General features: G+C 52.3%; 1 protein-coding gene across 2 annotated transcripts in view; it reads right to left on the reverse strand.

Annotated features, from left to right (window-relative positions):
* Positions 1–330: 330 nt before the first annotated feature.
* LTBP4 (latent transforming growth factor beta binding protein 4) overlaps positions 331–17,767 on the reverse strand; it is a 35,298-nt gene continuing 17,861 nt past the window's right edge. For both annotated transcript variants that reach the window (XM_084770765.1, XM_084770766.1), the window contains 12 exons: positions 17,611–17,742; positions 15,098–15,229; positions 14,884–15,009; positions 10,522–10,668; positions 5,244–5,510; positions 4,793–4,864; positions 4,109–4,237; positions 3,732–3,878; positions 2,638–2,790; positions 1,723–2,103; positions 1,187–1,339; positions 331–735 (listed from right to left, as the gene is read on the reverse strand). In XM_084770765.1, the coding sequence (XP_084626891.1) occupies positions 581–735; positions 1,187–1,339; positions 1,723–2,103; positions 2,638–2,790; positions 3,732–3,878; positions 4,109–4,237; positions 4,793–4,864; positions 5,244–5,510; positions 10,522–10,668; positions 14,884–15,009; positions 15,098–15,229; positions 17,611–17,742 (1,994 nt within the window). In that variant the 3' untranslated portion in view covers positions 331–580. The remainder of the gene's footprint in view (positions 736–1,186; positions 1,340–1,722; positions 2,104–2,637; positions 2,791–3,731; positions 3,879–4,108; positions 4,238–4,792; positions 4,865–5,243; positions 5,511–10,521; positions 10,669–14,883; positions 15,010–15,097; positions 15,230–17,610; positions 17,743–17,767) is intronic.

Genomic DNA, 17,767 nt, shown 5'->3' on the forward strand with positions numbered 1-17,767 from the left:
TAAACAAGTAAACAAAACGAGAAAAGCCCCAACAAGTCTGAAGCATGACAGCTTCAAAGATTACAAAGAGACAGACAGGAAAGGAGGAAAGCACAGAAACAGAGCTACAAGACAGAGAGATGGAAGGAGGATTGCCAGAGAAAAAGAAGACAAAGAACGACAAAGCTAGTCTGAGAGTCATGGAAAGTAAGAGTCAGCCTTGGCGTCAGGCACGACACGTTCGAGGGTGACGTGAGTGACTCAGCGCACCGCGGAGCCAGTTTTTTGAGAAAGGAAAAAAGCAAAAAAAAAAAAAAAAAAAAAAAAAAAAAGGCAGGCTGAGGCCAAAAGTACAAAATAGGTGTTTTAATTGAAAATTGTATAAAAGGGCAAGAAATGTGTCAGGTGACCCAGGACTGGACCAGGACTGGACCAAGCCAGGCCCAGGGCGCTGCTGGGAGCAGTGAAAGGCACCCCTCTCTGTCTGTCCATCCTAAGTCCTGACAGTCTGACCTCCTTGCACGCGTGCTGTCTAGAGGGAGGCAGGCGCGTCCTGGAAGCTCCCAGCGCGCAGGCGTAGTGGGAGGCCGGGCGCAGGTGCTCAGGCCCGGGGTCGCGCGGGCACGCAGTGATGTGGCTGGTGCGTGGGTGCGAATCCTGGACGGCAGACACAGCGGAAGGAACCATCCGTGTTGACGCAGCGCGCGTTGATGCAGAGTGGGGAGGGTCCCTCGGTCTCATCACACTCGTTGATGTCTGGCGCGGGGTGGGGGTGGGGGGAGGGAATAGAAAAATGTTACCCACGCCCAGGAAAGAGCGACCCATCTCTCCGGGCCTTTTGAGGTAGAGCATCAGGGATGCCAGAGCGTCGCCTGCGGACTGCAACCTGCTGGCTGTGTGAGCCTAAAAGGGTGGTATAGCAGCTCTGTGCTTTGGCGTGCAAGATGGATGGGGTGGGGGCGTGGCTCAGCGGTACAGCACTTGCCTGGGGTCCACTCCTAACACAGCGAGAAACAAACAACATCTGCAGGACTCTTTTCCAATTCAGGCAAGCCTCACCCCACCCCGAGCAAGAGTTAATTTACTCCCTCTAGGATGGTCGGGCCCATGTCTGTCATGAGGTCCTTTCTTAGAAGTACCTAAGCACGCTCTCTGGTCAAGCTCGCTTTTATTTTCCCCCCTCCCCTCTCCTCCTGCCCTTCCTCACCAACGCAGGACATGCGGGTGATGTCCAGGCGGTAGCCATCAAAACAGTCGCAGGTGAAGCCCTCGGGGACGCGTACACAGCGGCCGTGGGCGCAGCCGTCCAGGATGCCGCATTCCTCAGCCTCCAGGCCCTCATAGGGCTCAGACAAGGCTCCTGCAGAGAGCACGGGCAGCCTCAGACAGGAGATCTCTGCTTTAGGGTCGCTTTGTCTTCTTCCTCCTTTGCCCCCCCTGGCTTCCCATCCTAACCCGTCCTTCCCGCTCCCAGACTGCAGGGGGCGCTGTGGCAAGACAGGTGACTATGTTCATTTTCCCCCTAGGTTTTGCTATACATCCTAAGGCTGGCCTCAAACTTGCAGCAGTCCTCCTGCCTCTGCCTCCCGAAGTGCTGGCGTTACAGGCAAGAGTCCTGCTTTCCAGGTGCTTTTGTATATTTCTGACCCCGTGCGCCTCTGCCTTTGCTTTCAGCATACCCTTTCTTCTATTATTTTTTTGGGGGGAGGGGTCTGTTTGGTTTCTCTGATCCGAACTGCTCACCTGTATAACCTCCACGCTCAGAGGACTCCTCAGGCTCTGGGAAGGAGCCACGGGTGTCTCTGGACCGGTATGGCCAGCCAGTGCCTCGGCTGGGTGGGGCGGGCGCCTCAGACTCGCCATAGGGGCCGCCATCGTCCTCAAAGTCCGGCAAATCGAAGGGTGGGGTGCCATAAGGGGCCTCCCGGCGGGCAAAGGGTCCGGGAGGAGGGGGGTAGGGGTCGTAGGGTAGCACAGGTGGTGGATACAGATCTGGCCCGTAGGGGAGGCTCTGATAAGGTGGGCCTATATCTGGGCCGTATTCATAGGGGAGTCCAAAGCCACCTGGGCGCGCTGGGCCATAGGCAGGGGGGCGCAGAACATTGCAAAGAGCTTCAAAGTCATCTGTGAACAGAAGCCAGGGCATATACCCCCCTGTCAGGACCCGCCACCACTCACGGACCCTTCCCTGCCCAACAACAGAAGAGCTGGGAGGCTGGGAGGCTTGTGGGGAGGGCTGGGGAGTGCACGGAGCTGGAAAGGCAGAGCTAGGAGGGGATCAGAGATCTTTGGGGCTGTGGCGGAGTCTTGGTACTCATGTGTCAGGGGCCCAGGCAATAAGTGTTAACATCTGTTAGTGCTACGAACAGAAAAGTCTACTAGGCAAGTAGTGTGTGGGGGCAGCTGCTCTTGAGATCCAAGGGTCCAGGAGTTTGGAGAGGGGTGCCTCACAGGTTGTGTCTTGAGGGTCTAGAAGTCAGGAATTTAAGGTGAGAGACCCCAGGGCTGGGCCTGTGGGACCTGCTGATCTGGGCCTTGAGATATCTGTTGCTGACACTTAGAAGTCTTTAGGATTGCGACCGAGATTTTTGGGACAGGCTGCAGCACACGGAAAGATTCCAAGAGGTCCTTTGGGGTCACTGTAGGGCTGTGTGGTACCTGAGTCCTGGGCAGGGCAGAGGGCACAGTCCATGCCCCAGGCTTCGCCGTAGAGACAGCAGCACTCCGTGTAGGTGGCCTGCCTGTCCAGTCGGGGGCGGCTGCAGACGAGGTCAGGCCCCACTTCCTGCCAGCACACTCCCAGATTGCCATCTAAGGGCAAGGACAGGTTGCCCCCGTGTAGATCGGCACCCCGGCCCTCCCACACAGGCCCAGCTCCGGTTTCCAGAGGGTTCTGTGACATTGGGGGGGGTAGCTATTGCCCTTCCCTGAGTGTTAGTTTTGTTTTGGTGTTTCAGGAAGGTCAGGGTGGCTCAGAATTTGTGGTCCTCCTTCACGTAAAAAGGGAGAGGAACTTGGGGCCCAAGAAATGTGTGTGGGTACACACGGCAAGAAAACAAAAGATTAAGCCGGGCGGTGGTGGCGCACGCCTTTAATCCCAGCACTCAGGAGGCAGAGGCAGGTGGATCTCTGTGAGTTCGAGGCCAGCCTGGTCTACAAAGTGAGTCCAGGACAGCCAAGGCTACACAGAGAAACCCTGTCTCAAAAAACCAAAAAAAAAAAAAAAAAAAAACCAAAAAAACAAAAACAAGAAAACGAAAGATTGAGGTTACCGCCAGGCCAGGTTACCTCAAAGGGAGCTGTAACTCCTCTCACTGCACACCTGTAATTGCAGCAATTAGAAGGCCGAGACAGGAGATTTTCTATGAGTTCCAGGTCAGCCTGCCCGGACTACAAAATAATAGTGATTTGGAAAAAAAAACCCAAAGAAGTAAACCAGTTCGGGCAAGGCATCGTGGCTCAAGGTTTTAATCCCAGAGACAGAAGTAGGCGGGGCCTTCATGAGTTCCTGGCCAGCCCGGGTTACATAGTGAGCCGCTATATTAAAAATAAATAAATAAATAAATAAATAAATAAATAAATAAATAAAATAAAAACGAAGCAAGCAAAAAGTCAGATTCTGAGCCTGGTCAGGAGCTAGGGGCGTGGCCTTGGAGGAGTGCAAGGCTTCAGGCGCGACCTGGAAGCCAGGCCTGGTAATCTTGGGGCTGGGCGTCAGGGGTGGCGCTGGGCGGGCCCGTGGGCGGGGTTACCGAGGCTCTGGCTCTCGTTGGAGACGCAGCGTCGCCGGGAACCGTCCAGCACCAGCGGGGGCTCGCAGGTGCAGTGGTAAGAGCCCACCGTGTTGACGCAGCGGCCGCCTTCACAAGCCGGCTCCTCGTCGGCGCATTCGTCATTATCTAGGAAGGCATGGTGGGGAGGGAGGTGTTGGGGGGTGTGGGTGTGTGTGTGTGGGGAGAGCGGTTACCAGGATGTTCCCTTTCACATTTCCCCCAGCTCACTGACAGGGTGATGGATGCGGTCTAGACTTTCGGAAGGACTTCCTGCTGGGACGGCCACATTCCTATTTGGGGCTGACAAGGCCAGAGTTGGGGAGGGGGGTTGGGGGAGGAGGGGGCGGGGCTCGTACCAACACACTCCAGCCGCTGTGCGTGGTAGTAGAACCCGTTGCTGCAGTAGCAAGAGTAGCCGGGGGCGGTGTTCACGCACACGCCACTCTTGCACACCTGGTCCTGGAAGAGCTGGCATTCATCCACATCTGTAGGGAAAGGAGGAGAGAGGTGAGGGCGGCGGGTGGGGGGGTGGGGTGTGTGTGAGCTGAGGGGAGCATGGGATAGTCAGTCACCACAGGGGGACACAGCAACGGTACCCAGAAGCCCAGACAAGAAAACGAACCAGAAGGCAGACTGAGGCAAAAGAGAGAGAGAGAGAGAGAGAGAGAGAGAGAGAGAGAGAGAGAGAGAGAGAGAGAGAGAGAGAGAGAGAGAGAGAATATGAATATGGAGCTAGGTATGTTGGAGCATGCATGAAATCCCAGCAGTCAGGAGGTGAACGGGAGTTTGGCAGAGGCAGGAGGATCACTGTGAGGTCCAGGCCAGCCTGGTCTACAAAGGGAGTCCAGGACAACAAAGGCTACACAGAGAAACCTTGTCTCAAAAAAAACCAAAACAAACAAAAAGGAAAGTGCTTGGCTAGTCTGGGCTCCCTCACCCTGTACACAAAACCACAAATTAAGGAGAAAAGGAACGGACACTGGGCAGCTGCTGCTGCTGCGGCTGAGAGTGGGTAGGGGTTGGAGTCCATCTGGCCTTACCTCTCCGGGCACTCAGGTCTCCGCTGGGCACCAGGTAGCCCCGGCCATGGGGACACAACGACTGGTATTCAGCTGCACACAGAAGCAAGGATGAGGCAACTCAAGCCACCGGCCCTGTCTGATCCCACTGGTTCTAATCCCCCTACCAAGCGCTAAAGCCTCAATCCTAAAGGCATCTCCTTTCCAGGCTCCATACCCTGTGTTTCTTTTCCTTTTCTATTTTCTTTTTCTTTTTTCTTTTTTTTTCTTGAGACAGGGTCTCTCTGTGTAGCCTTGGCTGTCCTGAACTCACTTTGTAGACCAGGCTGGCCTCGAACTCACAGCGATCCGCCTGCCTCTGCCTCCCGAGTGCTGGAATTAAAGGTGTGCGCCACCACCACTGCCCGGCCCATACCCCTGTATTTCCACCCAGAGCTTGAGCCCCGTGTCTCCCCCGACAGCCCACACCCACCTGTCTCGGTGCCCGGGCACTGCTGGATGCGGCAGCCGCTGCCCCAGCCTTCACCCACAGTGCAGCAGCATTCCTGCCACGTCACATTTCGGGCCAAGATATTGTCACACGCATCTGGAGCCGCTGTGTCAAAGTAGCACTCCCGACGCCCGCTGCTCACGGGACCCTGCCTGGGAGGGCTCGGTCTTCGGGGTGGCGGTGGGGGTGGAGGCCTGGCTGGAAGGCTGGGGCTGGCAGGTGCGTGGGGCTGCGAGCCTGGGAATGTGCCTGAAGAAACATATGACTTTAGGTCCGGGCGGTGCTGGTGCTGGCGCACGCCTTTAATCCCAGCACTCGGGAGGCAGAGGCAGGCGGATTGCTGTGAGTTCGAGGCCAGCCTGGTCTACAAAGCGAGTCCAGGACAGCCAAGGCTACACAGAGAGACCCTGTCTCAAAAAACAAACAAACAAACAAATGACTTTAGCCAGCGTCTCCTACTCTCCCATGTCAGTGATGAGGGAAACCCTGGCCACCAGTGTCAGAAAAGACCAGTTGGAGTCCCCTAGTTCCCTACAAAAAGGCCGGGGGTGCCTACAACCCAAGCTGTTGCCGTTTGTATGAGTGAATGGCCCAGCATCCCAGAGTTCTCAGCAGAATAAACAATCTTTGTGCATGCTGCCTGTGTCTGAGGAACTTTTCTTTTTCTTTTCTTTTCTTTTTTTTTAAGATTTTTATTTCTTTATTGCATATGAGTGCTTTATCTGCAGAAGAGGGCATCAGATCCCATTATAGATGGTTGTGACCCACCATGTGGTTGCTGGGAACTGAACTCAGGACCTCTGAAAGAGCATGTGGCGCTCTGAACCACTGAGCCATCTCTCCAGCCTTGGGGAAGTTTTCTTAAGCGAGTTCTGGACCCTGACAATATAATTATGTCTATTATATGTGTGTGGGGTTTTGGTCTTTTTGTTTTGTTGGGTTTCCTTTTCCTTCTTTCTTTGGTTTTTCAAGAGAAGGTCTCTCTGTGTAGCCCTGGCTGTCCCAGAACTCACTATGTAGACCAGGCTGCCCCTGGTTCCCCAGTGCTGGGGTTAAAGGCATGTGCCTGACTTCAAACTTAAAATAATAATAATAATAATAATAATAATAATAATAATTATTATTATTATTAAATTTATTATTTATACATATTCTGCTCGCATGTGTGCCTGCCCACCAGAACTCATTGTAGATGGTTGTGAGCCACCATGTGGTTGCTGGGAATTGAACCCAGGACCTTTGGAAGAACAGACAGTGCTCTTAACCACTGAGCCATCTCTCCAGCCCTAATTAATTATTATTTAGTAGGCCAGTCTTGCCAGAAACTTACAGAGATCTTCCCGCCTCACCCTCTAAGGGCTGGGATGACAGATGTGAGCCACTCTGGCCAGCGTCGTTTTTTGGCTACTCGGTCTCTCCTGTCACTTCCGTATCCTGGAGTCCCCTAGGCTATGGGTCAGGTGGGGACCGGTGATCTCTTGTGCTCTCCATGTGCCTCTCTGGGTCTTCACTCACAGTTTGTCCCAGCCCAGACTGGTCGAGCACATCCGCAACCAGGCAGCCTCACAGCCTGCCCACACGGCTCTCAGATGTCACCCACCCACCCACCGTCCCCTCCCGACTCAAGGCCCCTGCTTTGGCCCAGCCCTGTCCCCTCCTGCTCTGACCCTTCCACTCTGCAGCACTTTCCCATAGCATCCCTAGGGAGATTTCAAGCTTTTGTTTGTTTGTTTGTTTGCCTGTTTGTTTTTCCAGACAGGGTTTCTCTGTGTTAGCCTTGACTGTCCTGGACTCGCTCTGTAGACCAGGCTGGCCTCGAACTCACGGCGATCCACCTGCCTCTGCCTCCCAAGTGCTGGGATCACAGGTGTATGCCATCACACCCAGTAATTTCAGACTCTTGGTGGAAAGTGGTCCAGTCTGCTTCATACCCTGAGGAAAAATCCAACCTTCTAAAGCAACTGCCTGGAGCATTAATTAGTGAGGCACATCATCTGGGTATGTCTGTGAAGGCAGTTTTTTTTTTTTTTTCAAAAGGACTTCCAGGAGACCCAGGGCAGCCTCGCAGGAGGGATAGGGCCCTAGGCTGAATACAACGCCTCTTCTCATGATGGCCTGAGCATCTCCTTTTCCCCTCTGTCCGACTGTCATTAGCTAGGGATATCTCTCTCTTCATTAGATTTTCCCCCCATTACTGGGGATTGAATACCGGTCCTTGTGCATACCAGGCAAGATCTTTATTGCTGAGCCACAACCTCAGCCCCTCACTGGGGAGATTCTAGGCAGGGGCTCTACCACTGAGCCACACCCCAGCCCCTCACCAGGGGATTCTAGGCAGGGTCTCTACCACTGAGCCACGCCCCCAGCCCCTCACTGCGGGATTCTAGGCAGGGGCTCTACCACTGAGCCACGCCCCAGCCCCTCACTGGGGGATTCTAGGCAGGGGCTCTACCACTGAGCAACACCCCAGCCCCTCACTGGGGGATTCTAGGCAGGGGCTCTACCACTGAGCCACACCCCAGCCCCTCACCGGAGGATTCTAGGCAGGGGCTCTACCACTGAGCCACGCCCCAGCCCCTCACTGGGGGATTCTAGGCAGGGGCTCTACCACTGAGCCACACCCCCAGCCCCTCACCGGGGGATTCTAGGCAGGGGCTCTACCACTGAGCCACACCCCAGCCCCTCACTGGGGGATTCTAGGCAGGGGCTCTACCTCTGAGCCACACCCCCGCCCCTCACTGGGGGATTCTAGGCAGGGGCTCTACCACTGAGCCACACCCCAGCCCCTCACTGGGGGATTCTAGGCAGGGGCTCTACCACTGAGCCACACCCCAGCCCCTCACTGGGGGATTCTAGGCAGGGGCTCTACCACTGAGCCACACCCCAGCCCCTCACTGGGGGATTCTAGGCAGGGGCTCTACCACTGAGCCACACCCCAGCCCCTCCCTGGGGGATTCTAGGCAGGGGCTCTACCACTGAGCCACACCCCAGCCCCTCACCAGGGGATTCTAGGCAGGGGCTCTACCACCGAGCCACACCCTTAGCCACTCATGGGGATTTTAGGTAACTGTTGTATCACTGAGCTATACTCCAACCTTTCACTAGTGGGGTCTAGGCAAGCACTCTGCCACTGAACTCCATACACCTAGCCATGACTTACTTTCAATCTGAGGCAAGGGAGGCCTCACTAAGTGGCTCAGGATGTCATTGATCTCCCTTTGTATCCTTGCACTTTCAGCCCCATCTCATACTTTTGAGTAGCCACAGGCCTTACGGCACCTGGCTTAGCTCTCCATTGGACTTGGAGACCATCAGCACAGAGATTAAGCCTCCCTGCCTAACACTGTGTTCCTGATGCAGAGCAAGGGCCCAAACATGCTGATCACCCCACATGTACCTCCCAAATGACGGAATCTAACAGGATTCAGGTCAGGATCTAATTCCCTTGAGTAGATCCAGTGTCCACGTCAAAGGCTGGAGCCTGCAGCTCAGTGAGGACCACCTGCCTGTTATCCACATCATCCCGGATGTTCTAAGGGTGTTTGTATTTGTTTAAAGGAATAACATTTAGCTGGGCGGTTGCAGCACACGCCTTTAATCCCAGCACTTGGGAGACAGAGGCAGGAGGATCACTGTGGGTTCGAGGCCAGCCTGGTCTACAAAGTGAGTCCAGGACAGCCCAGCTTAACACAGAGAGACCCTGTCTGGAAAACAAACAAACAAACAAACAAACAAAGGGCTTGCCTAGCTGCATGTACAAAGCACCACAGTAGTCACGAGTAAGTGGCACGTGCCTGTGATCCCAGCACTCAGAGAGCAAAGGCAGGAAGATCAGATGTCCAAAGTCATCTCAGCTCCCTAGAATTTGTGGCCAGCCTGGCCTACATGAGACCCTATCTGAGGAAAACACAACAACAACAACAACAACAGGGCTGATGAAACGGCTTACGGCGGAAGTTCTCAGCCTGTGGGTCCCAGCCCGTTTGGGGGGCCACATTTCAGTTATAGTGCATATCAAATAATTACGTTATGATTCATAACGGGAGCAAAAATTACAGCTGTGAAACAGCAGCGAAACAGTTTTATGGCTTCCGGTCAGCACAGCACAAGGAGCTGCGTTAAAGCATAGCAGCAGCAGGAAGGTTGAGAAGCACTGAGTCACTGGGTAAAGGCACTGTGTCATGCAAGCCTGCCAACCTGAGTTTGCTCCCCAGAACCCGTGTAGAGGTGGAAAAAGAGAGGGGACTGCACAAAGCTGTCCTCTGACGTCCACACGCACGTCATGGGACGTCCCCTGTCCACACGCATGTACACATCGCGTCAGACCCTATATATCACAGAGTACATAAGAATAAAAGTTTAACAAATAAAATTGGCTGGAGAGATGGCTCGGAGGTTAAGAGCACTGGCCGCTCTTCCAAAGGTCCTGAGTTCAATTCCCTGCAACCACCTGGTGGCTCACAACCATCTATAGTGAGATCTGATGCCCTCTTCTGGCCTGCAGGTGGAGAACTGCATATGTATTAAACATTAAATCTTTTTTTAAAAAAATTATTGCTGGGTGTTGTGGCGCACGCCTTTAATCTCAGCACTCAAGAGGCAGAGGCAGGCGGATCGCTGTGAGTTCGAGGTCAGCCTGCTCTACAGAGTGAGTCCAGGACAGCCAGGGCTACACAGAGAGACCCTGTCTCAAAAATAAATAAATAAATAAAAAACAAAAACAAAAAAGAAACAAAGAGAATTAAAGGCTGGAGAGAGGGCTCAGTAGTTAAGGTCACGTGCTGCTCTTGCAAAGGAGTCAGTTAGGTCCTTAGCACCCATGTGCCTTCTGGGCGCTCACACAGACTGCACAAACACCCACTCTCCACACACACATAAATAAATAAGTGAATGAATAAATAAATAAATAAACTTTATAGAACCCCTTTAAAGACTAAAATAATTAATTAAAAGCTTAAAGAAACATATGAAAAAAGTAAAAAATAAGCAATAGCATTTAACCAATGGAAGACATCAACAGGTACACACACATACACCACACACACACCACACACACACACCACACACACACACACAAAATATACACACATCACATACCACACACACACACCATACACACACACAGACCACACACACAATATACACACACACCATACACACACAAACACAATACACACACCACACACACATCACACACCACACGCACACGGTTGAGTCACAGGACCAGTAGGCCTTTGTTCGGCAGACACATAAATCTTACCCGCAGAAGACCGTGGGGGAACACAGCGTCCAGTCATGGGGTCAAACTCCTCGGGGCTGGTGGGGCAGACGCACAGGAAGGAGCCTTCAACATTTTCACACAGTGCGGAGCCACACACCCCCTGCAGCGTCTCACACTCATTCACGTCTGTGAACGGGAAATACAGCAGGCGGGAGTCCGTGTTATTAACTTCTGTGGTTGGAGAAGTCCAAGATTTTAAACATAACAAATGGGGCTGGAGAGATGGCTGCTCTTGCAGAGAACCTAAGCTCAGTTGCAAGCACCCGCAGGGTGGTGGGTGTAACTCCAGTTCCTGGAGATCTGGCGCCCTCTTCTGGCCGCTACCGGAACTGCATGCATGTGGTGCTGATAAACACTATACCCATAAAATAAAAATAAAAATAAAAATAAATCTTCACAGCCGGGCGTGGTGGCGCACGCCTTTAATCCCAGCACTCGGGAGGCAGAGGCAGGCGGATCGCTGTGAGTTCGAGGTCAGCCTGGTCTACAAAGCGAGTCCAGGACAGCCTGGGCTACACAGATAAACCCTGTTTCAAAAAACCAAACCATCCAGGCAGTGGTGGCACAGGTCTTTAATCCCTGCACTCGGGAGGCAGAGGCAGGCAGATCTCTGAGTTTGAGGCCAGCCTGGTCTACAGAGTGAGTTTCAGGAGAACCAAGGCTACACAGAGAGACCCTGTCTTGAAAAACAAAAACAACAAAACCAAACAAGAAAACAAAACAACAAGCACCCTAACTAATCCTCCCCTGCTAAAAAACACAAATTTACTCTTTAGCCCAGGATGGTTTGGAACTCCGTATATAGCCCAGGCTGCCCTCAGACTTGTAGTAATCCTCCTGGTTCAGTCTCCTAGGGATAATATTAAAAAACACGCACCATTACACTTGGCTCACAATATAAAAAAATTTAAAGATGTACTTGTGAGTGTGTTTGAAGATGTTCGTTTTGTCTTGTTTTTCGAGACCGGTTTCTCTGTGTTCGCTTTGTAGACCAGGCTGGCCTCGAACTCACAGCGATCCGCCTGCCTCTGCCTCCCGAGTGCTGGGATTAAAGGCGCGCGCCACCACGCCCAGCTCGAATATGTTTGTATGTGCGCCATGTTTGTGATTCCTGTGGAGACAGAAGATGCTAGACCCTTGGGAACTGGATTGTAGATGGTTGTGTGTCACCACGTGACTACTGGGAACGGAACCCGCGTCCTCTGAAAGAGCAGTGAGGACTATTAACTGCTGAACCAACTCTCCATCCCCTGGAATGGATATTTCTTAAAAGCCCAGACTCTGTTGTCTATTTTTCTTCTAGTTACAAGCCCTAACTTTTTCCTTAGTTCTCTGAGCTTCCAAGTCTGCCCCAGGCAATGTGAGCACAGCCAAGCCTCCTCCACTGGAGCAGAACCAATCAGGATACGGCGATTCTCCGGGTCAGAGGCGGGCAGTGACCTCATCACGCCAATCAAAAGCAGTCTTGAGATTTCAGGGTCTTCCCCCCCCCCCCCCCTTAGCTCTACCGCTGACAGCCCAAGCAGAGCTAGGGCCACCTGTCACAGCCAAAAAACAAAGCCAGCAGAGGAAGACAGACAACTTTGCTGCAGTTCTTGGCTCCAGTTACATGGACACTCACAGAATTTGCCATTTTCACTCCTTTCTCTCAGCTGTTGCTGTTTTTTCCTTAAATGTGTATGAGTGTCTGCTTGTGTGTGTGTGTGTGCGCGCGCGCGCGCGCACACGCCTGATGCCCTCAGAGATCAGAAAGTGGCATCCTATCTTGGAATTACAAACAACTGTGAGTCACTATGTGGGTGCTGGGAACTGAACCTGGTCCCCGTCAAGAGCAGCAAGTGCACTTTAAAAACAACACGTATTTTAGCCAGACGTGGCGGTGCACCTTTAATCCCAGCACTCAGAAAGCAGAGGTAGGCATTAGAGGCGAGCTTGGTCTACAAAGCGAGTCCCAGGGCAGCCAGGGCAACAAAGAGAAACCCTGTCTCAAAACAAAAAATAAATAAATATGAAATAAAACAGATACGCGTTTGGCTGGGAATGGTGGCACAGGTCTTTAGCCCCAGCTCGCAAAGGCTCAAGCACGTGGCTCGATGTGAGTAAAAAGGCAGCCTGATGTACGATGTGAATTTCAGGCCAGACAGAGTTAGATGGTGAGATCCTGTCTCAAGAAGCAACCAACACACACAAACACACTTGGGGGCGGGAGAGATGGCGGAAGACCCAGGCTCATTCCCAGCACCCAGTTGGCAGCTCATGGCTATCCAGAATTCCATTTCCGGGGGATCTGACACCCCCTTCCCCTAGGTATCAGGCACACACCCAAGCAAAGCATACACATAAAATAAATAAATAAATAAATCTGTATATCTGGGCTGGAGAGATGGCTCAGAGGTTAGGAGCACCGCATGCTCTTCCAAAGGTCATGAGTTCAATTCCCAGCAACCACATGGTGGCTCACAGCCATCTATAATGTGATCTGATGCCTCTTCTGGCCTGCGGGTGTACATGGAGGCAGAGCACTGTATAATAACATATAAATAAATCTAAAAAAAATTTTTAAAAATCTGTATATCTACCTACACCTACACACACCTACACACACACACACACACACACACACACACACACACACACACAGCCCTGGCTGTCCTGGAACTCTCTCTGTAGACCAGGCTGACTTCAAACTCACAGGTTCACCTTCCTTTGCCACCCAAGTGCTGGGATTAAAGGTGTGGGCCACCCCCTTCACTCGGCTATTTAGTGTTTTTTTTTTTTTAAATCAACTATCCATGCATGTGTGTCTATGTGTGGGTGTGTGTATGGGAGTGCAGGTACCCTCAAAGGCCAGAGGTGACAGATCCCATGCAGCTGGAGTTACAGGTGGTTGTGAGCCTCCTGACACAGCTGGGAATCAAATCATCCTCTAAAACAGCAAGGCACGCTCTTAACCACTGGGCCATTCCTTCCTCACTTCCTAACACGTCTCCATTGGTTGATGGTGATGTGGGTTAGTGGTTGAGTGCTTAACTAGCATGCATAGGGCCCCGGGTTCCATCCCCACTGCTGTAAGAAAAGGGGGTGGGGGTGGGGGGAAGGGCAGCAACCACAACAAAACAAAAACAAGCAAAGCCACTGAGAAATGTTACTTTAAGGCCAGTCGGGTTGCATAGTAAGAACCTGTCTCAGCTGGGTGGTGGTGGCGCACGCCTTTAATCCCAGCACTCGGGAGGCAGAGGCAGGTGGATCTCTGTAAGTAAGTGTGAGGCCAGTCTGGTCTACAAAGTGAGTCCAGGACAGCCAAAGCTACACAGGGAAACCCTGTCTCAATAAACAAACAAAAACAGCAACAACAACAACAAAAAAAAAACAAAACCCCAAAAGCATAAAATTTAACACACACAAAACAAACAAACAAAAAACCTAGTTGAAGCCAGGCATGGTAGCACACGCCTTTAATCCCAGCACTCAGGAGGCAGAGGCTGGCGGATCTCTGAGGCAAACCTGGTCTAAAGTCTGAGTTCCAGGACAGCCAGGGCTACACAGAGAAACCCTATAATCAAACAAAACAAAACAAAACAACAGCAGCTAACTGAGGGGCCGGAAAGATGGCTCAGTGCTTGAGAACAGTGGCTGCTCTTGCAGAGGACCCAGGGTTCAGTTCCCAACACCTGCATGGTGCCTCGCATCCATCTATAACCCCAATTCCAAGGCACCCAATGCCCTCTTCTGACCTTTGTCGACACCAGGTACAAACACGGCCCATGTAAATACATGTAGGAAAACTACCCACAAAATAAAATGAATAAATCTGAAAACGAAAACTCAAAAACTGAGTAAGGATTCTGTCCCTTGATCCTTTTTGTTTGGAGACAGGATCATGCTTTGTCACCCAGGCTAGCCTGAGGCTTGCTTTGCTTTTGGTTTTGTTTGTTTGGTTTTTGGTTGTTCGAGACAGGGTTTCTCTGTGTAGCCCTGACTGTCCAGGACTTGCACTGTAGACCAGGCTGGCCTCGAACTCACAGCGATCCACCTGCCTCTGCTTCCCAGTGCTGGGATTAAAGGCGTGCGCCACCACTGCCCAGCTAGCCTGGAGCTTGCTATGTAGCAAGGCTGTCCTCGAACTCACAACGATCACCTTGTTTTTGCCTCCCAAATGTTGGCACTACGAAAGCGAGCCACCATGCCTGGCTCTGTAGGACAGTTTTAACTGGTATTTCTCGGACCGGGAACTAATTCTGCAACCCCAGAGCTCACATTTCTCCAGGAGAGTGGAGGAGGGCAGGGCTGGACCAACCTCTTCCCTCGCTGGTCTCACCCACCCCCGCAGTGGCCCCTTACCCACGCAGTGACGCCCGTCCCGTGCCCCCTCGTAGCCTTGGTCGCAGACGCACTGGAAGGAGCCAGGCAGGTTCTGACACATGGCGTGGGCCCCGCAGAAGGACCGGTTCCGGCACTCGTCCACGTCTGCAAGCACCGGCAGTCGGTTTCAATAAGGTCATCTCTAAACCTCGAATCCCCTCCACACCCCTCCCACTACCCCGTGACCGCCCACCTTGGCACCCGCCCCCTGGTGTGGGCTGATAGCCAGGGTCGCAGGCTGGCACGCAGCGGTAGGAGCCAGGGGTGTTCTCGCAGCGCTGCGCGCCACAAATCGCGGAGCCGTACTCTTGGCACTCATCCACATCTGCAACAGAGGAAGAGCAGAAAGGAAAAAGAGTCAAAAGGAGGGGGTGGGGGGGGGCGGGGGGGGCGTGGGTCCTAATGCCACTTCCAGGGGCTAAGATCGAGAAGTCCCTGAGCCTGGTATTGGGCGAGTTTAGTAGCTCTTACGTCCTTGCGGCCATTCCTCAAACAGCCCACACGGGGCCCCACCTCGGAGGCCTTTGTTCAGTTCACACTGTTCTCTCGGCCAGATGCGTCCCCGTAACTACGTGGACTGCATGGTCCTTACCCCTTATTTCATCGATATATCAAAGTTAAGGCCACTTACTCAGTCACCCTGAGCAATATTCCTTCTCCCACTGTTATCACGTCTGCCCGTTTATTTTTTTTTTCTTCTTTCTTTCTTTCTTTTTTTTTTTTTTGGTTTTTCGAGACAGGGTTTCTCTGTGTAGCCTTGGCTGTCCTGGGCTCCCTTTGTAGACCAGGCTGGCCTTGAACTCACAGCGATCGGCCTGCCTCTGCCTCCTGAGTGCTGGGATTAAAGGCGTGCGCCACCACACCCGGCTGCCCGTTTATTTTTCTTCTTCCTTCCTTCCTTCCTTCCTTTCTTTCTTTCTTTTTTTTTTTTTTTTTTTGTTGTTGAGAATTTCACATGAATTCTGTATTTACATCACTTCCACTGATTCTTCTCAGCGCTCCGATTAATCTGACGCCCTCCCCGCACCCTTCCAAATCCTTGGCCTCTGCTTCCTCCTTCGTCTGTTTATTTGTTTATTATTAGCAAAGTGTCTAGGTAGTCCTGGCTGACCTGGAGCTCTCATTACGTAGACCAGGTGGACCTCGAACTCCGAGCTCCGCCTTCCTCTGCCTCTGGAGAGGTGACTAAAGCTATATGCCACCACGCCCAGTTTACTTTTCTTCAATTTTCTATTTTGTCAGAGTCTCATGTGGACCAAGCTGGCCTTGAATCCTCCGTAGCCAAGGATAACTTTAAGCCCCTCCTCTTGCCTTTACCTCCCAATTACTGAGATCGTAGGAATGGATGCCACCACGGCTACCTAGTCTCCTTTTAAAGTTAGCATGACTTTTATTTAGGGCTACATAGCTCAGGCTATTGGCCGAGGGTGACCCTGAATTTTGGATCCTCCAGCCCTCCACCTCTTAAATGCTGAGACCACAGGGCTCTGCATTTATCTAGTGTCTATCCCCCGGCATGGTGCATTTGAGGCAGGCACCCCACCAACTGAGGGGCGTTCTCTGTCTCACATCCTCTTTCTTAGGCCCGCTTTAAGCTGGCCGTGGAGGAGGCCTATGCTTGTGATTCAGAGGCATGTGTTCTCGTGCATGGCTAGAATTCAGCACTAGGAAGGCTGAGGCAGGAGGATTGCTGCAAGTTCCAGCCGAGTATTATATTCTACAATAGTGAATTCCAAGCCAGCCAGTGCTACACACACACACACACACACACACACACACACACACACACACAGAGAGAGAGAGAGAGGAGAGAGAGAGAGAGAGAGAGAGAGAGAGCCTGGACCACACAGCACAATACTGTCTCAACAAAACAACATCCCTGACAATATATATATATATATCTCACTGTGTAGACAGTGACCATCCTGCAATGCAAATTCTACACCAATAGGGATTTCTGTGTGTCAAGGCATCAATAGCACCTGGCATACAGAAAGGGCCTCAAAGTTACCTGTGCAACAATTCCTGAATTTATTTACACAGTTACCCCCCATATTAGCTCAGAGAGGGCAGGTCCCCTCCCCAAGACAGGGTTCCTTGGTGTAGCCTTGGCTGTCCTGAAACTTGCTCTGTAGACCAGGCTGGCCTCGAACTCACAGCGATCCGCCTACCTCTGCCCCCCCAGTGCTGGGATTAAAGGCCTGCGCCACCACAGCCCGGCTGAGGGCAGGAGTTCTGTTTTGTTCATTTCCTGCTGTGGCCACAATGTTTGGCACTCGGTGGCTGTGTATTGAATTCTTGGTCATTAAGGACTGAGAACTTAGGAAATGAGGTTTTTGTGGGTCAGAGGTTTAGCCGCTAGGAAGGGAAACGCAGCTCATAATAATTTTGTTTCATGGGCTATAGAAAATCCTGATCCACACGGCACCTCTTCCCTCAAAATAAATACAGCAATTAAGTAAGGGGAGGGTTTCTAGCGTGCCCTGATTCCTGATAAGAGACCCCAGCGCCATCAGAAAACAGACACACAGCACTGGCTAATTTCCTCCACCAGAGAGTGGGGGGGGGGGGGGGAAGGGTTAGCTGTGGAACCTCTCTTTCCAGGTTTTTGAGACATGGCATTTCTCCGCTGGTTCCCAGGGGAGCAGACTCCTACAACATGTCACAGATTTGGGAGTCCGAGGTGGGGGTGGGGATCTGTCTTACCATCACAGGTGCCCTCGGGGCCAGGGTGGTACCCAGGATCGCAGTCCCGTACACAGCGGTAGGAGCCCGGAGAGTTTTCACAGCGCTGAGACCCGCACAGGGAAGGTCCCCGTTCACGACACTCGTCAATGTCTGAGGATGAAGGAGAGGAGTCATA

This window comes from Acomys minous (assembly GCF_964271855.1).
Source record: "Acomys minous genome assembly, chromosome: 20".
NCBI classification, from domain to species: Eukaryota; Metazoa; Chordata; class Mammalia; order Rodentia; family Muridae; genus Acomys; species Acomys minous.